Genomic DNA, 25,648 nt, shown 5'->3' on the forward strand with positions numbered 1-25,648 from the left:
GGTTTTCTAGTGTTCAATCAGTGTCTTCAATTTCTTAGCAGTTCACTTATCTCAATCAATAATTATTACATCTTAATTAATCAACTAAGATATGACTATTTAATAAAAAAACCATAAAATAAAAGAAAATTGATTAGCAGAACTTAAACAACTTACACTATTTAAACTATCACATTTAATTCTAATTATAATTTTTAAGTAGTAATTATGGCTCATCTATCTCAATCAATAACTTCTAAAATGTGCCATTCAACTATTTATCAAGCTATCACTAGTAATTCTAAGAATGAAAAAAATATGAATTTCATACAAAGTATATATATATATATATATATATATATATATATATATATATATATATATATATATATATATATATATATATATAAAAAAGAAAAACTTTTATTAAAAAATATAATAATATTTTAAGTAACAAGGATTAGCATAAATTATAGTTCACTTATATCAATTAATAACTACTACTAACTAGAACTATGACTATGTATTATTCTAGCTATGAAAACGACTTCACCTTTTTGTTATTGTAAAAGATGGTTTCTGAAATAAAAATAAAAATGTTTAAAGTTCTCAAAATTTTATATATTAAAGTACTAAAATAAATTAAAATTAAATTATATCTTCAATTATAACTAACACACAGACATATATATATATATATATATATATATATATATATATATATATATATATATATATATATATATATATAATATGTATTGAGATTTTGGTAGCCGTTAGATTAGTTTTAATCTAGACCATTCATTTTCATATATAAACTAAGATTTTTGGGCTAATTGATATATACATTTTTTGTATTCCCTTTCCATATGCCATGCACTCACATTGGTGAAGGTGAAAGGCACCTTTGATTGTCCCTAAGGAGTGTTTGAATATGGGATTTTGGTTTAAATCTAACTTTTGCATTTTCTAGATTTAGTTTTTTCCATTTCCTTTCTTTTATTTATTTTTTCAAGATTTTGGTTTAGATCTAATTTTTGCATTATCTAGATCTCCCTTTCCTTTTAGCTTTTTTTTCATTTTTTTTCTTTTGTTCTTTCCTTTTCATTCATTTTTATGGTAGAGCAGCAATCTCTTCCTCCTTTGACTCTAAAGTAGCATTTGGTGCAATTTCTTGATGTTATACAATTGTAATTGAATAACCAAACTCAATTGATGGCAACATTCATAGCATATAGTATAGTTCTTCTTACTCTTGGTGCCAATCCTCACGTTTGGCTGGAGTTCTTTTGTAAGAGTTGTAGGGATGATGTGTACCATTGGTTCAATCACTTCATGCCATATATTATTTTTAGGATGATGCTCAATGTTTGCATGAGCTTCCCACGTGTCTCCAAAGGACAATGCTGTAGTGGTACAATGGTTTGAGTGCAGCCACTTATAGGGATTGAAGTGTTATCTTAGATGTCTTCAAATACACATTTGAACATGCTGACTATTGTGATGATGCCTTCCAACAATTGCATCATCCTCATTAAGGGCCATCTAAGTCAATGATGCAATTTGACGTTCGTTTCCAAAGCTTCTTGCTTCGTGTGAAACAAAATATATTGGAGCAGATCAAGCTAGGAATGTTATGGTTAGCACTTCGTCAAAATATTGTCGGACTTGTGCATACACTTGCTTTAGCCACCCTTGACAATGCTTTTCACTTGGCACAACATTATGAGACATTGCCTCTTCCACTTCTGGTTGCATGTCCTTGAACTCCATTTCCTGTGGGCAATGGTTCTATTCCAATAAAAGTTGATGCTACTGTTGCTCCAATCTAAGGATAAGGGCGAGGACATAGTCATGGCCGTGATGTTCGCTACTGAGCATGTGATGAAATTGATCACACTTATTAGTGTTGTTAGCATTTTCTAGATTAGTAGCCTTTATTTCTTGAGTGGAGACCTTGGCGTTAACAACGTTCTATTGGTGTTGCTGTAGTGGAACATCTGGATACCAAGATGCATCCAAAAAATAAAGAGTCACGCAAGTAACGAAGGGACTTTGCACAAATAAGTCAATGACCCATCTATCTTTCTTTCGGGAGTATAATCAAGGGATTCACTTGGCACAAGTTAATCCAGTGTTGACTTTCCAAACTTGTTTTTATAACAAAAGGTCTTCTATTATTCTCTTTGTATTGGTTGATATAGTTTCGAGTTTATTTTCTATTGCTCAACCTGTTGCCACACGTTGCCATCAACACTTGTGTCATGTGGTGAAGCCAATTTTCATTCTTTATGGCAATAGCCATACACATGCATATGCATGGGATGAGGTGGATCTAGAGATGCTTATAGGTGATTTTGAGCTTGGGTTGTAGTCATTGTAGGTGGTGCCGAGTCAAGCTTTTTATCTCATCCTTGGTATAAATTGATTGTAGTGCAATCATGCCAAATATGACTTTAAGGTTTCTCCCTCTTGTCTTATACTTCTTTATATTTCATCCATTCCTCTCACTTTCGTACCTCTTTATCCTTTTGCTTTTACCTCTATGTAAGGAACCGACTCCCCGAGATGTTGTAGGCTAAAGGATCCCCAAAAGCTTGACCGAAGTGACAAAGAGTTCATCGAATGGGACCAAGTCGAGGATCGAGTCCAAGACCGACTCTAGGACCGAGTTCGAGATAGAGTCCGGAATCGAGTCCGAGACCGACTCGGGGACCGAGTTCGAGTCCGAGTTCGAGACCGAGTTCGAGACGGAGTCCGAGATCCGAAATCGGGTCTAAGACCGAGTCCGAGGTCGAGTCCGAGGTCGGATCCGAGATCGGGTCCGAGATCGAGTCCGTGATCGAGTCCGAACCCGAATCCGAAGTCGGATCCGAAATCGGGTCCGAGATCGAGCCAGAGACTAAGTCCAAATACTAATACGGGTCAAGGGGTGAAAGCCCAAAGCGTGCGTCTCCCAGGGGGGGGGGGGCTGCAGGGGGTTCCAAAAGTATAGTAGGGATAGTGAGGTCCAGGAACCAGTTTTGAAGGGACTCTCCAGTTGGGCTTCCAAACCGACTTGAGGTTGGGACTGGGACCGAGGGGCCTTGGGTGGGAGTGAGCATGGACTTGGTTGGTGCCGGAGGGGCCATCCAAGGAAGTGCTCAAGAGCAGCTCCCACTCCCGAAAGGGAAACCGATTGCGGTGCTCCCGGCTCATGTGGAGTGGTGCCCCACTTGAGTACCATGCGGCTCATTGGTCCTCGCCCTTCCTAGGGGCTTGGGCCTTCCTTCGGGATGGAAGTGGGGGGCGAGAGGTACCCATACCGGGCCGCTAGGCCACGGTGTTTCGCCCCGGCGTCCCGAAGCAAGTGTTGCACTCAAGACTTGGGATTTAGAGGGTCCCATGATCAAGTCTTGTGGTACCAAGGGATGTTAGGAACCTGGAAGCTTGGTGTGCTTGGCTGCTTGTGCTTGCGGGGAGTGTAGCCGAACCTTAAGTCTAGTCTAACCTGGGGAGGGGGATTGGGAGTGATTTGGGAATCCATGGAAGGATGGCTAACACTCCGTTGCTCGTGCAGTGAGTAGCTGAAACCAAGTAGGAGCTGGTACCATAGGCGAGAACCTTGGCGAGTGAACTTAGCAAAAGCCAAGGCAGTGTTGGACGGATAGGCGAGGTAAGCTGGCAAAGTGGAAAGGAAAAATTTGTGGCTTACAATTTGGTATCGGAGCCTTCTCCTCAGTTCTAGCGAAGGATAGAGGCGGATTGCTGGGAGATGGCAAGGGCAGGGCGTAAGCGAACCCAGGCGGAGACAGAACCTCCGCCAGAGCTGGAGCCTCCGGTCGAACAAGAGGCTATGGATGAGGAATCCTTGCATGAGGAGGACTCTAGTGAGGAAACTTCCAAACAGGAGTCCGGTGGCGAGGTTCGGTCGTCCAAGGCTCGATTGGACGTTCTAGAAGGTCAATTGGCGCAGACCAATGCCCTGCTGGAGACTCTCGTACACAAGCTAAAGCGTGACGAGAAACGGAAGAAAAGGCGAAAGACTGCGGATGCTGGCAGCGCAGAAGGTGCGGACCCTTCGGCAGGGACTGAGGCAAAACCAGACAAGGTCGAACAGACCGAAGTGGAATCAGTCCCTCAGGCAGTTCCCAAGTACAAACCAAAGCCCCCACCGGTGTTCAAGGGAGTGAACGACTATAAGGTTGTGGAGGATTGGTTTTACGATATGGAGGACTACTTCCGAGCGTTACGATTACCGAGCTCGGAGAAGGTCCCATGTGCAAAACCATACTTGGCAGATAATGCCAAGTCTTGGTGGAGAACAACGGAGGCCAACGAAGGACCGGTGGCCACCTGGGACATGATGAAGGCGAGGATCCGCGCGACATACGTTCCTCCGAATGCCACTCTGCATCTGAGAGATGAGCTGAGTAGGCTGAAGCAGACTGGAACCATCCAGGAATATGTGAATGGGTTCATGGCAAAGAGGATACTTGTCACGGACATGGGGGATATGGATGCGTTCCATGCCTTTATATCAGGTTTGCAAACCTGGGCTCGCGGTGAGGTGATGCGCTGGAACCCGACCAACTACAAGGAAGCGTTGGATGCGGCCATCAAGGTGCATTTCAACGATAACCTGCGAAAGGGGAACACGACGGGGTCGGGATCCACATTTCACAAAGGGGCCAAACCGAGGGGAACATATAGCAGGGGGAAATTCAAGAAGAGTTTCTCTAAGAATGAGTCCTCGGGATTTCGGAAAGGCAAATCCGGTGGCCAGCGAGCAAGTACGTGGGGGAGTCAAGCGAAAAGAGACAAACCCACGGATAAGAAGGTCAAGTCATATAGCAGCGTGGGAAACAACGTATGCTATAACTGCGGTGAAGCGGGACACTTTTCGAGGGAATGTCCCTACCCGAAGAAGGCCAGAGCCAATATGGCCATCAAGTCGGGCGAAGTCCAAAATGAGGTATGTGATCCAGTCCCTAACTCAAAGTTACTCATTACACGAGCAACTTTGGTAGAGAGTCGTTCGCGACATCTACTAGCCCTCCGAGGGAAGCTCGGAGGTAGCTTTGTTAAGATCCTTATTGACACGGGTGCTTCGGATAATTTTGTGGCTGCAGACATAGTCCGGCAAGCCGGACTAACGGTGCAGCGGCTAGGCGAACCAAGGACTATAGAGTTTGTTCAAGGTAGCCAAAGTACCGATGAGGTACTTCGACAAGCGAAAGTCGAAGTAGGGACATGGAAGGTAGACATGGATTTCACCGTGTTGGACATGGCGGGATTTGACGTGATCTTCGGAATGGATTGGTTCAATCGGTTCGTGGTAGCCCTACATGGACAAGGTAGGAACCTTGTGGTACTGGCGAATGCCCAAGGAAGAAGATCTAGGGTGGAAGCCCAGGATCTAAAGGTAGGGCAAAGCAAGGCCAAAGAATCCTGCTTAAACCTGGTGTCCACGAGAGGACAACTCACTAAAGGAACTAAGGCAGCCTTTTTGTGCTTACTCTCGGTGAAGAGTGACAAAAAGACAAGAACGGAAGAAGTGCCTTTAGTGATCCAGCGGGTGTTGGACCAATTCCAGGATACCATGCCGGAGGAGCTACCGGCGGGGCTGCCCCCAGCACGACCGATAGAACATAAGATTGAGCTGGTCGAGGGTGCTGAGGCAGTGGTTCGTCCCCCTTATCGTTTGAACGAAAAAGAACTCAAGGAGCTCAAGTGCCAACTAGAGGAGTTGGTGGACAAAGGGTATGTTAGGTTGAGCAAGTCGCCGTATGGGGCGCCGGTGTTATTTGTGAAAAAGAAAGATGGATCTATGCGCATGTGCATAGATTACCGCTTGCTCAACAAGTATACAAAGAAGAACAAGTACCCTTTGCCAAGGATTGAGGACCTGTTCGATAGGTTGGGAAAGGCAAAATATTTCTCGAGGATTGACCTAAGGTCAGGATACTACCAGATCAGGGTAGCCGAGGAAGATGTCGAGAAGACAACCTGTCGAACGAGGTATGGGAGCTTTGAGTTTCTGGTGATGCCCTTCGGGCTATGTAATGCGCCGGCAACGTTTTCGGCGCTAATGAACCACGTCTTTGTACCCTATCTGGATCACTTCGTGGTCGTCTATATCGACGACATCCTGATCTATAGCGAGACGCTAGAAGAGCATGCCGAACACTTGGCGAAGGTGTTTGAGAAACTAAGGGAACACAAGCTGTATGCTAAAGAGAGCAAATGTGACTTTGCTCAACAAGAGGTAAAGTTTCTCGGGCATGTGGTGGGCCAGGACGGGCTCAAGGTGGACTTGGAGAAGGTCCAAGCGATCCAGGAATGGGAGCGACCATCGAATGTACATGAGTTGAGGGCGTTCCTGGGGCTATGCAACTACTATCGAAAGTTTATCAGACACTATTCGAGAGTAGCCCTGCCCTTAACGGACCAAACAGGAAAAGGGAAGATGGTATGGACAGCAGAATGCGAGGCGGCATTCGTCCACCTCAAAGGGAAGTTGAGGAAGGCTCCCGTATTGGCATTGCCAGACTTTGGTAAGGACTTTGAGGTAGAAACGGATGCTTCGGACTTTGCGTTGGGCGCAGTTCTGAAGCAAGACAACCATCCGGTAGCGTTCTTCTCGAAGAAGCTGGACAAGGCTCAACGGAAGTGGCCTGCCCATGAGAAGGAATTGTTTGCGGTGGTCAAGGCACTCAAGGAGTGGCGACACTACCTTGGGAGACACTTCAAGGTTTACACGGACAATGTGGCAACGAAACACTTCTTGTCACAGCCCGACCTAAGAGGGAAACAAGGTCGGTGGGCCAATGCCTTGGCCGAGTTTGATTGCGAAATTCTGTACAAGCCTGGGAAGAGCAACATCGTGGCGGATGCGCTAAGTCGAAAAGCGAGCTTGAAGTTGGCAATATCCAGCGCAACAGCAACCTTCTGGGACGATGTGCGGACAGCATATGAGAACGATGGTCTAGCACAAGAAGTGTTGCTGAGGAATCTAGAGGCGCGGGAAGCTCACCAGAGAGGTGAGCTGCCAACGGAAGAGAAAACGGGCTATGCGGAACACAACGGACTCATTTATTACAAGCAAACGAGGGTGTATGTTCCAGAAGGGGAACTAAGGAAGGTGGCCTTAGAAGAGTGTCATGACGGACCTCTTGCGGGACACGGCGGAGTGCCCAAGACAATGGGCTTACTCAAGAGGAAGTACCATTGGCCAGATATGGCTAAGGACGTCCAAGACTATGTAAAGACATGTCCAACATGTCAGTAGGTCAAAGCCGTGACTAAGGCTAGTGGGGGCTTGTTGCAAAGCATCCCAATTCCAGATCGCCCGTGGAAATGTCTTACGATGGACTTCATCACGGGACTACCCCCAAGCGAGGGGTTCGATGCGATATTCGTGGTGGTGGACCGATTTTCAAAGATGGCACATTTCATACCCACCACAACGGACGTGGATGCGGAAGGTGTGGCGAAGCTGTTCTTTGAACAAGTGGTTCGAGTGCGGGGAAGGCCGGAAGAGATTATCTCAGATCGAGATAAGATCTTCACTAGTAGGTTCTAGAGGACACTCCTAGAACAGTATCGCACCAAATTGAAATTCAGCACAGCCTATCACCCACAGACAGGTAATGGGTATTAAGTCAAGATTGATGGCACTAACACTTCTTGACAGACTGACAAACGGAAAGGGTGAATAGGCAGCTGGAGGATTATTTGCGATGCTATGTCTCGGGAGACCAGACCGACTGGGTAAGTCATTTGGGACTTGCGGAAATGTGTTATAACAACTCACCACACTCAAGCATCGGGGTGAGTCCATGGGAAGTCATCAATGGGCGAGCTATTGAAGGTCCTGTGGAACTCGGCGTGGCCGAGTATCATGGAGAGTTACCCGCAGTGGAGGCATTCACGGCGGAAAGACTTAACATTTGGAATCTAGTGAGGGATTCCTTGGAACGGGCTCAACAAAGGCAAACTAAGTACGCGAACCAAAAGCGTCGGGATGTGGAGTTCCAAGCTGGGGAGAAGGTGTGGCTGAACACCAAGAACCTCAGACTACCAAGCTGGATCAGCCGAAAGTTGACCCAAAGGTAAAGACGCATGTATTCCTGTAAATGAATTGATCTTGAGTTCCTTAAGCAGGTTCGCGGGGCCTTATGAAATTGAGGCACGAATCGGTAAAGTGGCTTACCGACTCCGACTTCCTCGAGAGATGGGGAAGATGCACCCAGTGTTCCACGTGAACTTACTCAAGCCGTACTTTGAGGATCCGCTTCGCAAGGACCAAGTGAGACCTTTACCTGAGGTTATCCAAGGGGAAGAGGAATATGAAGTCGAGGCCATCCTCAATGCGCGCAAGAGCAAGCGACAAGGACGCGAGGTGAGAGAGTTCCATGTGAAGTGGAAAGGATTTCCACACTGCGAAGCAACATGGGAACCGGAGGAGAACCTAGCGAACGCACAAGATCTAGTGGAGGAATTTCTGCAAGGCAGAACTTTATGTACTTATGCAAAATTCAATTAAAAATATCAATTTGCAAAGTTGAGCAAATGGCATATGTTGGGACCCGAAGGCGCGCCAAAGGTAAGCTAATTAGCATGGGTTGGATAGGTCGACCAGGCGTAGGGCACTACGCCCGACTCCCTGCGGGGATGTCGAATCCGTAGACGTATTCTACGGAGGTTGGGTTCGAGTCCCAACCCCCTAGTAAAGCAAGGCTGGGTTCAAGTCCCGACCCTATACTAGGGCGTGGTGAGGTGAGGGGTATAGGGACACCTATATTCCGTTGTCATGGGCTCTTGGCCGGGGAGGCTAACTTAGGCACACCGCTAAGTGGGGGGATGCCCCCGGAGACATGGACAACAAGTCGTAGGATAAAATGAGACGTTCAATGTGGGCATCGAACTTCTTCTATGGGTGGTGGAGTTGTAAGGAACCGACTCCCCGAGATGTCGTAGGCTAAAGGATCCCCAAAAGCTTGACCGAAGTGACAAAGAGTTCATCGGATGGGACCAAGTCGAGGATCGAGTCCAAGACCGACTCTAGGACCGAGTTCGAGATAGAGTCCGGAATCGAGTCCGAGACCGACTCGGGGACCGAGTTCGAGTCCGAGTTCGAGACCGAGTTCGAGACGGAGTCCGAGATCCGAAATCGGGTCCAAGACCGAGTCCGAGGTCGAGTCCGAGGTCGGATCCGAGATCGGGTCCGAGATCGAGTCCGTGATCGAGTCCGAACCCGAATCCGAAGTCGGATCCGAAATCGGGTCCGAGATCGAGCCAGAGACTAAGTCCAAATACTAATACAGGTCAAGGGGTGAAAGCCCAAAGCGTGCGTCTCCCAGGGGGGGGGGGCTGCAGGGGGTTCCAAAAGTATAGTAGGGATAGTGAGGTCCAGGAACCAGTTTTGAAGGGACTCTCCAGTTGGGCTTCCAAACCGACTTGAGGTTGGGACTGGGACCGAGGGGCCTTGGGTGGGAGTGAGCATGGACTTGGCTGGTGCCGGAGGGGCCATCCAAGGAAGTGCTCAAGAGCAGCTCCCACTCCCGAAAGGGAAACCGATTGCGGTGCTCCCGGCTCATGTGGAGTGGTGCCCCACTTGAGTACCATGCGGCTCATTGGTCCTCGCCCTTCCTAGGGGCTTGGGCCTTCCTTCGGGATGGAAGTGGGGGGCGAGAGGTACCCATACCGGGCCGCTAGGTCACGGTGTTTCGCCCCGGCGTCCCGAAGCAAGTGTTGCACTCAAGACTTGGGATTTAGAGGGTCCCATGATCAAGTCTTGTGGTACCAAGGGATGTTAGGAACCTGGAAGCTTGGTGTGCTTGGCTGCTTGTGCTTGCGGGGAGTGTAGCCGAACCTTAAGTCCAGTCTAACCCGGGGAGGGGGATTGGGAGTGATTTGGGAATCCATGGAAGGATGGCTAACACTCCGTTGCTCGTGCAGTGAGTAGCTGAAACCAAGTAGGAGCTGGTACCATAGGCGAGAACCTTGGCGAGTGAACTTAGCAAAAGCCAAGGCAGTGTTGGACGGATAGGCGAGGTAAGCTGGCAAAGTGGAAAGGAAAAATTTGTAGCTTACACTCTACTTCCATTACTTTTGTCTCCCCATTACTTCCTCATAGATTTCCATTTTGTTCTACTCTTCCCTTTTCCGATTCCTCCGACAGTCTTTATGTTGTAGCAATTGATTGACTCATGAAAGAGTATGCTGATCTCTTTGAATTTGAACTATCATCTGGGGCCAAGATTGCTATATATCATCTGATTCCAACCAAGGATATTTGTCCAATCAAGGTTCTTGTTCATCGTTAATCACCCAAAAAGATCAAGATTTTATGTGCAAATGTTAAAGAGATATTGTAAAAGGGTGTTATTCGAAAGTCGCAAAGTCCTTGGGCATGTAAACCTCATTTTATGACAAAGCTTAATGGGAATATTCATTTTGGCATTGACTATCATTTGTTAAATGAAGTGACGATTTTGGATGTGTACCTTTTTCCTCACACTATTGATCTCTTAGATCATTTGGGGAAACGTCATTAGTTCATTAAGTTAAATCTTGCTTCTGGGTACTAGTAAGTATCAATAGCCAAAGAAGATATTCCTAATATTGCTTTTTGTACACTGTTTGGTTTGTATGAGTTTTCTGGTAATGCCGTTTGGTTTAAATAATGCTCCAACAACTTTCCAGCAGATGATGGATGAAGTTCTTTGCGATATACCAGAGATGACTGCTAACTTCACTGATGATATCTTGATCCACTCGGAGGGGACATCAGAGGAACACGTCCCTGATGTTTGTAAAGTGTTGAATCGGCTACAATACGTTCATTTAAAGCTGAAGCAATTGAAGTGCGTGTTTAGGTCCAATAACACAATTTATAATGAGTACCTTATTTCTTGTGAGGTTTACAAGTTGATCCAAAGGAACTTATGGTTGTCCTAAAGTTCCCTACTCTGAAATATGTTAATGATGTATAGCACTTTCTAGGTAAGGTGTAGTATCTCAGTCATTTTGTGGATCATCTTTCTTATTGCACTACACCTTTGCGAGCGTTGCTGAAGTCATTAACATCATCTTTTATCTAATCTCCAAATTGTGAGTAGGTGTTCATGGATCTCAAATAACTATTAATGACTCTTCTAGTTTTGGCATATCCTGATTACACTTGACCTTTCATTTTGTGCGTGGATGCTTTTCATATTAGTCTTGGAGGTGTCTTGATGCAAGAAAGCCTAACTATGTCTAAGTGTGCCTGATTAACACTATTCTATTGTATATATAAACCATACATTACAACTAGTGGAAGTGAACTACTCCAGGACAGAGAAGAAGTGTTTAGTTGTAATCTAGGGTTTCGAGAAACTTCATGCATATTTAGATAGTTCTTGGACATTACTAAAAAGTGATTATGTTGTCGTTACTTCATTATTGAAGCGGAAGAACCTGATTGGTCATACTACTCAGTGGGCTTTAAAACTTCAAATATATCATTTTGATATTGTTCATCGCTTGGGGAGTTCTATGGACGATGCTGATGCTTTTTTTTTAGCTCCTCTTCCTTCTTCACTCTTTTCTTATGTTTCTGACGAACTTATTATTCCAACATATGTGGATTTTCTATACAAGAATTATATGTCGTTAGTGGTTGTTTTACTTCATGTTTATGTAAGCAATCGAAGAAAACAACTTGAGAGACGATCCATGGGATTCAAATATAAAGGGAAAGGGCCTATGAACAAGAATACACCCCTTTTTCCAATTGGTTAAGGGTTTTGGGATATTTGGGGTTAAGCGTAATTAGGTTTGAATAGTATTAGGCTGGGTGACCTCCCGAGAAGTCCAAATTCAGGAGCTTACATTTGGTATCGGAGCGGTCTCGGGTCCGACTCTGTTGGTTGGCTAGGGGAATCACACCATATGTTGATTGACATTTGGCTAGTCCAGTTTGCTCCTACTAGGCTCGACCCAAGAGGTAGGGTGTCAAGAGAGCGGGGCTCTTAGGAGAGCTACGGCTCTTAGCTTTCGTTCACGAGGGCTTGAACTTGTAGGGAAGCGTAGTGGATTGTAAGTAACCAAAAAGAACGACTTGAAAAACAATCCATGAGGTTCAAATATAAAGGGAAAGGGCTTATAAACAGAAGTGCACACCCTTTTTCAATCGGTTAAAAGTCTTGGGATATTTGGGGTTAAGTGTCATTGGGTTTAAATAGTACTGGGTTGGGTGACTTCCTAAGAAGTTTAAATTCAGGAGCTTACAGTTTAATGTCCACAAGGTGTAAAGCAAGATTTACCTTCTTTTGATGAGGTTCGTAAGGCTCAAAAGATTGAGCCATGGATTTGAAGCCTTCAAGATGGGTTTAAAAATTATGCATCATTTATTGTTGATGACTTGCCATTCAGGCATTTATATTCTCAATATCGCCTTAAAAACAGCTTTCTTTATTTTGTAGGGATGGATTTTGATAATCATTTACAGCTGGTGGTGCCTTCCGTTATTCCACGGTTTCTCCATGCCTACCTTGATTCTCCTATTTTAGGCGAGTATATAGGGCATCATCGTATGATCGAGTCTTAATAGGAGGTTAAATACGAATAAGAATATATATTCTTGTAGATCTTTCCATTAGCTAGAGACGTGATGTTATCTAGTATGTGTGTCATTGCATTTGGTGCCAAACTCATAATACTCCCTCTCGTGGTGTGGAAGGGTAGTTAGAGTCAATTGCAATTGCCCATCTGTTTAAGTTGGTGGCATTTAATTTTATAGGACCTTTTCCACGATTAATTGCTTCCAATGAATATGTTATTATTGTTTTTCACTATTTGACTTGTGTTGGTGCCCTTGCTAGCACTTTTGCAACTACTGTTGAAGACTTCCTCCTCAATTGAGTGGTGTTCTAGCATTTTTATCCAGAGCAGATTCTTTCAGATAATGGTCCCGCATTTATGCTAAGACACTTCATATTTTCATGTCTCAGTTGGGGATACGCCACACTTTCACGAGTATTTATCATCCACAATCAAATGTTTTGGTGAAATAGCTCGTTTGGACATTCAAAGGAATAATCATGAAGTACCTAAACTTTCAGCATTTGAATTGAGATAGTTATTTGTTGTTTCTTTGGTATACATATGTCACAGGGGTGTAGAGTTCTATTGGTGCTTCACCATATAAGCTCTTATATCATTATTTGATGAGCATTCTTCCACTTATCCAAGATAAGTCTTCTTAACACTTAGGTTGCGTATATGTGGGACAACAATGATGCTATAACTCCTGTTATTATCCATTTATAAAGTACAAAGTGGATGACTTGGTGTTAATTTGTTTTCCCCATCTTACAGTACATAGTTTATCTAAATGGCTCCTTACTCAGTAGAAAGGACTATATCAAGTGTTATAGCAAGTTGAACCACAAGTTTATAAGGTTTGGTATAATGTTCAACAAGCCAATCCTTTAGAAATTGTGTATGTGCAACGGTTAAAACACTTCATACAAAAAAATTAGGAATAACAAATACCATCTATATATCCATTGATGCCTCCTCCTTACGTTCCTCCAAATCCTAGTGTAAGCAACCAAAGAGAACGACCTGAGAGATGATCCATGGGGTTCAAATATAGAGGGAAAGGGCCCATGAACAAGAGTGCACCCCCTTTTCCAATTGGTTAAGGGTCTTGGGATATTTTGGGGTTAAGCGTCCTTGGGTTTGAATAGTACTGGGTTGGGTAACCTCCCGGGAAGTCCAAACTCATGAGCTTACATTTGGTATCAGAGCGGTCTCGGGTTCGACTCTATTGGTTGGCTAGGGGAATCATACCACATGTTGATTAACATCTGGCTGGTCCAGTTTGCTCCCGAGGGGTAGGGTGTCAAGAGAGCGGGGCTCTCGAGAGAGCTGCGGCTTTCAGCTTTCGTTCACGAGGGTGTGAACTTGCAGGGAAGTATAGTGGATTATAAGCAACCAAAGAGAACGATTTGAGAGACGATCCATGGGGTTCAAATATAGAGGGAAAGGGCCCATGAACAAGAGTGCACCCCCTTTTCAAATCGGTTAATGGTCTTGGGATATTTGGGGTTAAGTGTCCTTGGGTTTGAATATTACTGGGCTGAGTAACCTCCCAGGAACTCCAAACTCAGGAGCTTACACCTAGTCTATGTACAAGAGAACCCTGATGATTTTTCATTATTCCGAAAGGAAAGGATGATGTGAAGTTTAAATGTATAACTACGATGCTATATACTAATACTAGTGTAATGGGATTTTGGTAGCCATCAATCCGGACCATTTGCTATTATATATAAGCTAGGGTTTTTAGGCTAATTGTATGCACATTTTATGTATTCCCTTTCTATATTCCATGCACTCACATAATATAATTTTAGTTCATCTATCTCATTATTAAAATTATAATTAAATTATTATATATATATTTTTAAATTTTTTAAATTTCTTAAAAACATTATGGTTCATATTTCTTAATCAACAATTATGGTGAAAACTATTTCAACAGAAGATAAACTATTATATTTCTTATTCAAAAGTTTCAGTAACACATATCAGAACTTTAGTTAATAATAACTATACTACTATAAAACTGATAAAAGCTCCCAAATGTCAAGGTTCATAAATTTTGGAGTTTATATACATATTACTTTAAAGGTTTTAAACTATTATTATTATTTCTATATATATATATATATATAACTAATATATTATATCATAAAAATGAATATAAAATAAAATAAAATCTATCAATTTCATTTAAGATATATATATATTAGTATAGATATTTAGATTTTCTTATTACTAATTAATACCATTATTAACTAGTAGCTACTAATAAAAAACGTAAATGTTTAAGTTAAAATATATAAAAACTAACATTACAATAAAAGATAGCTTAATTTTTAATTATGAAACTCAAAATCTTAATTATTAGGTACTAGACTATTGTGGATGTCGTTAAATTTAAAAACCTATAGGTTGAACATGTTTATGACACTCTCAATGAGATAATAATTACTTTAAGTTATAATTAAATATAAATATCATAAAAAATCAATCAATTTTATAAACGTTTCCTTCTTTCACTAGGATAGCATTAATAAAATTTAGAACTAATGGGTTCTTAGTAAATAACACTAGCTAGAAGATGAAAATTGCTTATGCTATATGATTAATGATATGCATTTATAGTGTATATGATTATGAGATGAAATTTAAATACAATGTATTTAAACCAGTGGATTTTTAGAACCTTTGGTTCTCTCATTAAGCAATTGCTTCTTTTTCAGTTGGTTTAAGGAAAAAGAGATAAAATATACTATAACAAAATACATCTATAAAATATTACCTCTTTTATTCTATTATCTTCTTCTCATTTATATTACATTTCACCCCTTTATTTTTACTTTTGTCTCTATCACTTTTATTTCTTATTACTTTCTACTGTGTTTCTTTCTTGTTTTTATATTACCTCTCCAGATCCCTTAAATAGTCTTTGTGTTATGATGATTGACTGGATTAAGCAAGAGTATGTTGATCTTTCTTACTTTAACCTATTATTTAGGGCCAAAATTGCAATATGTTTTTCTATTTCAACTAGGGATATTTATTTGATCAAGATTTATATTCAATATTGGTCATTAAAAGGTATCAAGATTTTCCAAGCAAGAGATATTGAAGATAGGTGTTATTTAAAAGTCTTAGAGTTTTTAGGCATATGAACCTCATTAAAGCTTAATGGTAGTATTTAATTCTGCATTGATTATTGTTGATTAAATGATATAATGATCTTGAATATATACTATGTTCTTCATATTGTTGGTATTTTGGATTGTTTGGGGCGAAGTTGTTAATTCAGTAGATTAAATATTAGTTCTAGATATTGGCAAATGTAAATGGCTAAAGAAAATGTTCTTAAAACTACATTTAGTTTGTATATATTTTTGATAATGCTATTTAAGTTAATAAATTTTTCAATAAATGATGGAGGAGGTTTTCTGTCATATGCTAAAGGTGACAATTGAGTTCATCAATAATATTTAAATACACTTAAAGGGATGTGGGAAGAACACATCCATGATATCTGTTAAGAACTTTGTAAGTTTTGGTATATCTTAATTACACTTGATTTTTCATTTTATATGTAAATGCTTTTAATATTAGTATTGAAAATGTATTAATAGAAGTGTGCTTGGTTAGTGTCATCCCATTATATATATTAATTGTACATTACAACCAATGGAGGTGAACTACGCTATGATAAAAGAAAAGTTTTTAGCAATAGTTTAGTATTTTAAGAAATTTCATATATACATACATGATTTTTAGATATTGCTAAAGGGTGACTATGCCATTATCACTTCATTATAGATGCGGAAAACTTGGTTAGTTATATTATTTAGTAGGCTCTAAAGCTTCAAATATATAATTTCAAAGTAGTTGATCACTTGAGGAGTTCTATACTTGATATTGATGCCCTTTCTTAAGCTTTTATCCCTTTTTTACACTATTTTCATATTTATGATAAATTAGTTGTTCCAATATCAATTGTAGCGCATGTGATCATGGGATGAGATTTAGATATACTATCGCTATGGATCTTTGGAACCTTGGGGGGATAAAATAGCCAATAAAAGTTCTTTTATCAAGCAATTATTTTCTTTCCAGTTGACTTAAGGGGAGAAAGATAAAGTGTACTATATGTGGTATTAGAGCAAATGGCACAGGTTCGATTTCTATTAATTAGTGGCTACTTAAAAAAATATAATATACCCTTGAGCAAAGTATATTCCTACTCCTAAATTTGAAATCATACGTATCAGGCATCTATATATATGTTCTTCTTCTTCTCTGGAGTATCTACAGACGAAGGTATCCACCATCAAATTGCAGTACAGATGGATGACTAATTGCCTAATACCACAATGGAAGGATTCTTCTTCTTTGGATTTGGTTAGGATTTGGTTTGGTAGGGGTTATTAGTTAATAGTTAATAAGGACATTAACATTTTTGAAGCAGGGGTGAGTATCTTTAGGGAGATAAAATAGTCACTAAGGGCTCTTTCATCAAGTAATTGCCCTTTTTCCAATTTGCTTAAGGGAAGAGAGATAATATCAATGGATCTTCTAAACAAAGATTTTGTGTTTTTGGAAGTTATCATTGTTCATAAAATATAGAACTTAATTTACCTTCTCTTGATTTTGTGAAGCTCAAAAAGTTGTGTCATTAATTTAAAGGTTTTATAGATTTAAGAATCTTGCATCACTTGTTAATAACTTACTATTTTGGCATTTATATTCTCAATATCACCTTTATTACAACCTTTTTTACTTTGTGGGGCTAATTCTAATGAATATCATTTGCAGTTGGTAGTGCTTATGATCTTTATTGCATGGTTTCTCCATACTCACCATAACTATTATATTTTAGTTGAGTATATAAAATATTGTTGTATGACTGAGAAACTACATGACTCTTTTAATGTAATATTATTTGGTATGTGTATAATTATGTTTTTTTGCCAAGCTCATAATACTTTCCCTTATGTTCTAAAAAGACTGTTGGAATCAATTGTCATTTCCCATCTGCTTGAGTTGATAGCATTTAATTTTATAAGGCTTTTTCCATAGTCAACTATTAACAATGAATACATCATTATTGCTTCTAACTATTTGATTCATTAGGTGGAAATTGATGCTCTTGCTAATATGTTTGCAACTATTATTAAATACTTCCTCCTTAATCAAATGGTGTTTTAGCATTTTTGTCCAGAGTGGTTTCTCTCGAATAATAATCTTGTATTTATGGCTAAAGCATTTCATGTCTTGATATCTCAGTTGGGGATACTTATCATCCATAAATAAATGATTTGGTAAATTAGTTTCTTTGAACATTTAAAGGGACAATCACGAAGTACATGCTTTCAATATTTGGATTGAGATAGCAATTTGTCATCTTTTCAATATGTGTATGTTATAGAGGTATAAAGTTCTATTAATGTTTCACCATATAAACTCTTATATAATTATGATTTGATATTGTTAACAAAGTTGAGTTTACCTTTGCAATTGCCACAAGTTGTTAATATTATGTTATGATATCAGAATTTAATAAACATTCTTTCACTAAGTTGAGAGGAGTTTATTTAACATTTGAGTTACATACAAGTGGGACAACAATGGCATTACAACTTATTTACAAAGTACAAAGTGGATGATCTAATATTGATTTGTTTTCCCAAATTTATAGGTATATGGTTTGTCTAACAACTCTTTGTATTGAGTGTTCTAGCAAGTTAAACAAGTTTATGAGATATAGCATTATATTTAACAATTTAATCCTCCAAAAATTTTATATATATATATAGCAAATTGAAGTGCTTTATAAAAGCAAATTGCACCACTTACAAATTCACTTGATGCTTCCTCTTGATGTTCCTCTAGATTTTGATTAACCAAGAACTTTAATTGCCTTCCATATGAGGGGATGATATGAACTACAATGCAATATATTAATATTAGGGTATGAATTGATTTCATTCTATATATATGTTTTTGGGTTAATTGAATATGCATATTTAGTGAAGGCACCTGAAGATTACTTAGATTTGTGTTTGTTTAGATCTAGCTTATCTCAAAATTTAAATTGACCTATATACAATAGTCTTAGCTACATAATTTTTGTAGTAATTTTATTTTTGATCCTGATCTTAAGCGGCCAACCAAAGAAAATACTGTAACTAATTTGATATACATCAAAACAAATTTGAATTTGGTGGTCTATTAGAACTTGGAGGCTGTGATATCCAGAATTAAAGAGTGTGCTCGAGTAGATATGTGGATTGCTGCCCTAATCCATTTCGTTTGTTAAAAATACTGCAGCTTAGTATCCAGGAATTAGTGACTCTTGCAGCTCCTAAAAGATTCAGCATGGCATGGTAGATGTTGTACTGCTGCACTGTCCTTTGGGAGAGCCATAACTGGAAGGCATGAGGCATCTTCCAGGAGTAATCAATGGGATCTTGAAGGATCCAGATCAAAGCCTATCTGCCTTGTCCATTTTCTGAGGTCAGACCACCATTTGTCATCCCTCTTGAAATGGAGTCATTGATTGACAATTTCATCTGAAGTTGGCTGAGCCTTTGATGTACGATTTCTTTCTTCTAGGCCAAGAGCTCAAGAGGCCAAAGACTGGATTCAAGAGACGAGGAACCTGAACTGGTACTACACAGTTGTTCCCACAAACTGATGTTTATTCCTGGCATTGTAACTTCAAATATAGCCTGACTAGAACTGTGCTGCTGCCAATCTCAGATCATCAAGGGTTTTTGGAGTACATAATATAGCTAAGGTATTTCTATTTTCCACCATCTCATGGAAGAATCTTTTTGTAACTGGTTGGCCAAGGGCCATGATTTGTGTCCCAGTAAGATTTACCTCCATATAAGATATTTTGCAATTTTCTAGGGCTACATATAGTAGGACCATTTTTGAGCTAAGAACAAAACAATGGATACAAATTGAAAACTTATCACTCCTGATCCCTCCAGTCTTCAGTCTTGAGTACCCACATCCTTTGCCAATGGGATTGCTGTCAAAGATTTGCAGCTGGACAGTGCAATAGAGTTACAGGCTTGGGAGTTTGATCTCAGACCTTTTCTAAAAGAAAAGAAAAGACTCTGAATCAGTTTTAAATTGAGATTCAAAGTTTTTTTTTTTTCAGACGTAGTAAATCATTCCCACCTCGATGAGGCAAATGTGAGGAATGTCGAGTGCTACAGCCGGCCCCCGGCAGTTCTTTCTCAAAAAGTTGTAGCAAACGTCGATGACGAACTTCTTCATGAAGGACGAGGAGCGCTTGGCCTTGACATACGAGTGCCCCAGCATGTACGCCACCCCCGAGTTCTTGGCATCAAACAGCTCCGTCAGCTCCGCCCGGATGTCTGGATCCAGTTCCGGGCTCCTCGGCAGCTCGAACCTCACCCTCCTTGGTTGCAAAGCTTCGATCTCCGGCGTGCCCAGGGACAGCGATCTGATCGACTGCTTGTCACTGTCTTCCAGCCCCGAGGTTACCATCTTGATGCTGGACTGGAGCGGCAATCCCATCATCGTCATCCTCCCGTCAACGGACGAGTGGTCGCTGCTCGACGGGGCCCAAGTGCTCGATGCCTCGGTTTGGATGAACTCCCCAACGTTGAAGATAAGCTGGTTCTCGAAATCGTTGTCGTCCTTGTGGACGTCCTTGTAGCCATAGCGCACGATGCACCGGAACATCCTGTACTCCTTGGGACCGATGCGGCCGATGAGATACCTCTCCTCTGGCCGGACGTAGGGAACTGGGACCGATTTGATGCACACGAAGATGAGCACCTGGTGGAAGGCCGGAAGATTGGTGACGAAGTGGGAGAAGATCGCGGGGACGCCAGTGACGAGCTCCGAGTAGATGAGCCCGATCCCAGGGACACGGACGATGCCGAGGCTCGGCCCAAGAGTGAGCAGCCACTTCATAGAGACCTTGTTCTGGAGATCAAAGTCATACTTTTTCGCCGTGCCGTAGTGCCAAGTGTACATGACCGCGACGAAGAACACGGATAGCGCCAGCGGCACCCAGCCGCCTTCGTGTACTTTGAGCATCGCGGATGAGACGTACATGAGCTCGATCGTGCCGAAGAACATGAAAAAGATGATGGCAAGGATGATGCTCCGCTTCCATACGATCACAATCACCAGTGACATGAGGAACGTCGTCACAAACATGACCGTGATGACAGCAAGTCCTGTGTGATCATGACACATTTGCGAGGATAAGTCTTCAACACAAACACGAAGTTTTCATACAAACGTACCATAAGCGTGGCCGATGAAAATTGTGCTTCTAAAGCCCAGAGTGACTGCCAGGCAGAGGATGAGCAGTATCCAATTAACCTCGGGAATGTAGATTTGTCCATATATGTCTTTTGATGTGTGGACGACTTTCACCCTTGGAAAACAGCCCAAGGACATGCACTGTTTGATGATTGAGAAGGTTGCTGAGATCACTGCCTGGCTCCCCACCACTGACGCAAGTGTTGCTATGACGACAACTGGCCAGTAAACAGGCTCTGTGACAGCAACACATAAGTATTCAATAACAACAGTGGGACAATGACATACTTGGGATCGACTTGTAGAAGCTGCCCTCAATGTCGCTGTGATTACGAGACAAATAGGCGGCTTGGCCCATATAAGCACAAACCAGGCAAGGATAAACGACACAGCCAAAAGCAATCTGCAAACACAAATACACACAGTGATCTCAGCTCGGGGAATCACAGCTCTCACCTGGATAGACAGCTCAGAAAAGTGTCCCAAATCTGCAAACATGGCCTCTGTGCCTGCAAAAGTAGAGTGCTTCAGTCCGCGGACGAGCGTTGTATATCGTATAATTGAGCAAACCTGTGATGCAAAGCAGCACTCCTCCCATAGATATCCAGCCATCGAATCCGGTTCTCTTGAAATACTTGTACATATAGTAAGGGGATAAAGCTCGGACGACGTGAGGGTTCCAGCGAGCGATGTTGTAAATTCCAATGGCGCCGATGCTGAATAGCCAGGCCAGCACTATGGGAGCGAACATAAATGCCACCTTGTGCGTGCCATGGTGCTGCAGCGCGAAAAGCCCCACCAAAATGAGGCAGGCGATCAGTTCTACTACGTCTGCGAGCCAACAAGAAAATGCACAGCATAAGTCTCACTGACAAGAAAACCATAAGGTTGGCCTTACGCTTGTTGAGGTCATCGACAGCCACTTTGATGCCATAAACAGAAGATAGAACTGAAAGCCGTCCATTAGTTACAGATAGCGTTGAAAAAAAAGAGGAAAAGCAAAGCTTATTACCCGAGATGGCGGGAGTTAAAACCCCGTCACCAATCACCATGCACGTCCCCAGCAAAACCACTAGCAGCAAAGCAATGCGGAGGCTCTTGTGCCTTTCCAGGAGCCCTTTCATCCTTGCCCCACGATAGCTCTCCCTGACGTTCTGGAGCTTGTAAGTCGATAGCTCCTCGTCAACCGCCTGTTGATTTGGCAAGAGGCTTAACTTTGCGTGCCTGCACAGCAGTGAATATAACGCGAATGTTCCACCTGCAACAGAAGGACAAAACACCAAAACCAGTGAGAGTGATTCGCAAAAACTAGAAAACTTCTCCTAAAAGTCTATCTATCTCTCGAGATTTTCCTCTCCAACCTTGCTACGAATCAAAAACTCCCACCACCACCACCCACCTTCGCCGTTGTCATCAGCACGGAGTACGATGAGAACATACTTGAGTAAAGGAATGAGTGTCAGGGTGTAAAGGATGAACGAGAGAACCCCCAAAACCTCCGTGTCGTCCTCGTGGAGCTGGAGCTTTCCCGAAAATGTGCTCCGGTACACATAGAGAGGAGAGGTGCTCAAATCTCCATAGACCACACCAAAGCTCTGGTACGCCAAGAGCAGCACCGCCTTGAGGGATTTCCTCCGGTAGCTCTGCCAAGAACAAACAAACAAACCATCCATCGGTTAGTCCGGATCGAAATTGGGGATTCCCGGCGCCGCGGCAGCCCCGAAATCGCAGCAAAGATCCATCCATACCTTAGGATTGAGGTCGATGAAGCTGTTGCCTCCGACAGACGACACCTCGGGATCCATCGCCACGAAATTTCGGCCGCGCTCGCCTCTAGAACCAAATGCTCCCCGCGGATCGCAGCAAAACCTCGCCAGCTCCTAGAATGCAGCATCGGCGGCAGCGCCTAGCCGCCGCGGCGGCGATCGGCGACCGAAAATCTGCATTGAGCGCCCGCGCACAAGATTCCTGACGACACAACATCCCTGTTCTTCTTGTCCATCTCTTTCTCGTCCCTCTCACTCACGCAAACGCTCTCCCCTCTCTCTTTCTCATTCGATCTCTCTCTCTCTCCTATCACTTCTATCACTTCTATCGCGCTCTAGCTAGGCTTTGCGAAAGGAAGGAAGCGAGAAAACTCCAGCGAAGGCTGCCACTGCCGTCAGTGGAGACAGCATATACCGGTAGGATCGTTTATTCTGTTATCGAGATTGTAAAGAGATTCGCGGCCGTACTGTGGTCCATAGCCCGTGACCAATGGAATATAGGACACGGTGTTGTTGGTGGTACTGGAAATTACTGTCTGTTAGGTGGGTGATTAAACCGCGGTAAGAATCCAACGGGATTAAAAAACTACCGTGCTACGGCGTGCTTTGCGTGGACCATCTTCCACAACGGGAATCGAGGATGGTTTTTAAATTTTAAAAGATGCTTTGCGGATATGCTGTCCCTGATTTGTTAAGAACCCTAAAGTTAGGGCAAATGGAGGAGCTCACGGAGGCAGAGCGGCGGGCGCTGCGCGGCAGCAAATTTCCGCCGCTGCAGCAGGATCCTGATCGATCGGGGAATGCGCAGCCCAGGTATGCGTGCAATCCACAGGGAAATCGCAGGTGTTTTTGACGACATTCAAGGCTGGCTCATCCAGGGGGAGCGCTCACCACCAACAAAGCTGCGGCATTGGCTAAGTTCCTGGAGAGGAAGCTCAAGGAGCCTGGGAGTCTCAGCTCGCTGGATCCAGATATCGTGGAGAGGGCAGTGCTCAATGCTAAAGCCGCTGTTAATCCAGGTAAGCTTAAAGCAAATGTATGTATTGTCTTACGATGTTCTTCGTTTTCTTGTGTGTTGTTTCCAGGGAAGCATTCCACCGGATTGAAGATCCGTCACGTTACTTCTTTTTCGGACTCTGAGGAGGTACAGACATGGATCGTTTAAAGTGTTTTCTGGTCCAAAATCTTTGCGATGGTTCACTCCAGGAATCGATGAAGAGAACAGCGGGGCCGAGCTCGTCGCTGTCCGTTGCTGCTCCTGTCATAGACAAAAAGAAGAAAAACAAGAAGAATAAGAAGGGCAAGAACATCATGAAGAAGAAGAAGAAGAAAAAGCAAAAGCAAAAACATAACAAACAGAACTAAGTCAAAGCTTGGAAATGCAATAGAAAAGCGCGGCCTACAGAAGTACGTCCTTTCGGAACCTTTCTTTTGTACTTTAGTTGGCTGGATTTTCCTATTTCTCGTGCAGAGCTTGGACTTCGTCAAATCTATGAGCGCAAGCTTCCCTGGATTTGGACCTTGTCAATGGGTTTTTTAAGCCTGGAAACAGTCATCAGAGGCAGCAGACACGGTTTATGACGACTAAGTTACGAGTAGCTTGGACTATAAGAGCCTTGTATCAGTGGTTCATTTCATCAAGGAGCGACGCTCATCTGCGGATCATCGATCACTGCCAAGAGAATTCGAGGAGGAAGAAGGAGTGCCAAGTGATTGAAGAAGTTTAGAACGAGGATGGAAACTTGGAGAGGGAGCGTTTTGGTTTTGCTCCTGCTGTCACTGAGCTTGGGTATCTTGGCTCACGGTGAGAGTGGAGGACGCAAGCATGGCTACCACAGCTACTCGAGATCTTGTCCTCAGGCCGAGAGGATCATAAGGGACACTCTAAGCAAGCACGCCGGTTGGGACAGGACGATACCAGCAGGAGTTCTTCGCTTGCACTTCCACGACTGTTTCGTCGACGTGAGTAGCTTTACAAGATTTAAATTCTGGTTTTCTAACTTTGCTGTTCTCCAGGGCTGTGATGGATCGATTCTTCTCGACTCAACTCCCACCGACGGAACTAAAGTGGAAAAATTGTCCCTTCCAAACTTCATGTCCGCCAGGGGCTTCGAGGTGATTGAGGAAGCAAAGCAGAGGTTGGAAGCAGCTTGTCCTGGAGTTGTCTCCTGTGCCGACACTCTCGCCATAGCTGCCAGAGACTCGACCGTCATGGTAAGCTTAGCATCTTTTGAGAAACGCTGAATCAAGTTCTAAGACGTTGTCACTGCAGCTTGGAGGAAAGTATTACCAAGTCCCAACCGGACGCTACGACGGAAGAGTTTCCAGCCAGGAACGTGGCAACACCTTACCATCCCCGTTTGGCGATGCCTCGGCTCTCATTCAAAACTTCAAGGAGCGCGGCTTGTCAGTCCAGGACCTCGTCGTTCTCTCAGGTACGAATCGATTTCAACTTCCATCTCCTTCCCTCCAGTTTGTAAGTAGGCATTAACGCTACTCCCTTGCAAACCACAGGTGGTCACACTCTTGGTACCGCCGGCTGCGCCACATTCAGCAATCGTTTGGACAACTTTACGAAAACTGGCAAGCCGGACCCGACCATCAATCCCAGATACCTCTCTCATCTCCGGAGGCAGTGCCCAGCACCGGGGTCGCCAAACCGTGTGGCGCTGGACAAAGGCTCGGAGTTTGTGTTCGACAACAGCTACCACAAGAACTTGGCCAGGAGAAACGGGGTCCTCACGTCGGATCAAGTTCTCAACGAGGACTCGAGAACAAGTCACTACGTCAAGAACTTTGCGCACAAGCAGCACGACTTTTTGTCGCAGTTTGCGGCCTCGATGGTGAAGATGGGATACATTGGGTGGAAGAACAAGCACAATGGGGAAATCAGGAGGGTGTGCTCCATGGTAAACACCCATTAAACACGGTGAAACCGTGACTGATTCTTTTTGGAAATAATCGTAAACTGTGAATATGGCCATTTTTCTTTACTGCGTCACAAAATCAAATGCATAGTTTACCGT

At 42.8% G+C, this 25,648-nt stretch overlaps 3 protein-coding genes across 4 annotated transcripts; 2 read left to right on the forward strand and 1 right to left on the reverse strand.

Annotated features, from left to right (window-relative positions):
- Positions 1 to 19,622: 19,622 nt before the first annotated feature.
- Positions 19,623 to 23,033, reverse strand: LOC9643147 (potassium transporter 7). 2 transcript variants are annotated; one of them, XM_002961298.2, is made up of 9 exons: positions 22,605 to 23,032; positions 22,256 to 22,499; positions 21,869 to 22,114; positions 21,755 to 21,805; positions 21,427 to 21,687; positions 21,313 to 21,365; positions 21,145 to 21,259; positions 20,838 to 21,092; positions 19,623 to 20,768 (listed from the first exon to the last, which is right to left on the reverse strand). In XM_002961298.2, exons 1-9 carry the CDS (start codon positions 22,659 to 22,661, stop codon positions 19,711 to 19,713), a joined length of 2,340 nt encoding a protein of 779 aa, XP_002961344.2. In that variant the 5' UTR covers positions 22,662 to 23,032; the 3' UTR covers positions 19,623 to 19,710. The 2 variants fall into 2 exon arrangements, with proteins under 2 accessions (XP_002961344.2, XP_024526639.1); XM_024670871.1 differs by having other exon boundaries at positions 21,755 to 22,114; positions 22,605 to 23,033.
- Positions 23,034 to 23,337: 304 nt separating this feature from the next.
- Positions 23,338 to 24,047, forward strand: LOC9633063. Its single transcript, XM_002960645.2, has 4 exons — positions 23,338 to 23,435; positions 23,487 to 23,641; positions 23,708 to 23,766; positions 23,829 to 24,047. Exons 1-4 carry the CDS (start codon positions 23,338 to 23,340, stop codon positions 23,985 to 23,987), a joined length of 471 nt encoding a protein of 156 aa, XP_002960691.1. The 3' UTR covers positions 23,988 to 24,047.
- Positions 24,048 to 24,096: 49 nt separating this feature from the next.
- On the forward strand, positions 24,097 to 25,615 carry LOC9633064 (cationic peroxidase 2). Its single transcript, XM_024670885.1, has 4 exons — positions 24,097 to 24,584; positions 24,639 to 24,836; positions 24,895 to 25,057; positions 25,137 to 25,615. The coding sequence occupies exons 1-4, from the start codon at positions 24,357 to 24,359 to the stop codon at positions 25,544 to 25,546; spliced, it is 999 nt and encodes a 332-aa protein (XP_024526653.1). The 5' UTR covers positions 24,097 to 24,356; the 3' UTR covers positions 25,547 to 25,615.
- The last annotated feature ends 33 nt before the right edge of the window (positions 25,616 to 25,648 follow it).

Source organism: Selaginella moellendorffii, unplaced genomic scaffold, assembly GCF_000143415.4.
Source record: "Selaginella moellendorffii unplaced genomic scaffold, v1.0 SELMOscaffold_0, whole genome shotgun sequence".
NCBI classification, from domain to species: Eukaryota; Viridiplantae; Streptophyta; class Lycopodiopsida; order Selaginellales; family Selaginellaceae; genus Selaginella; species Selaginella moellendorffii.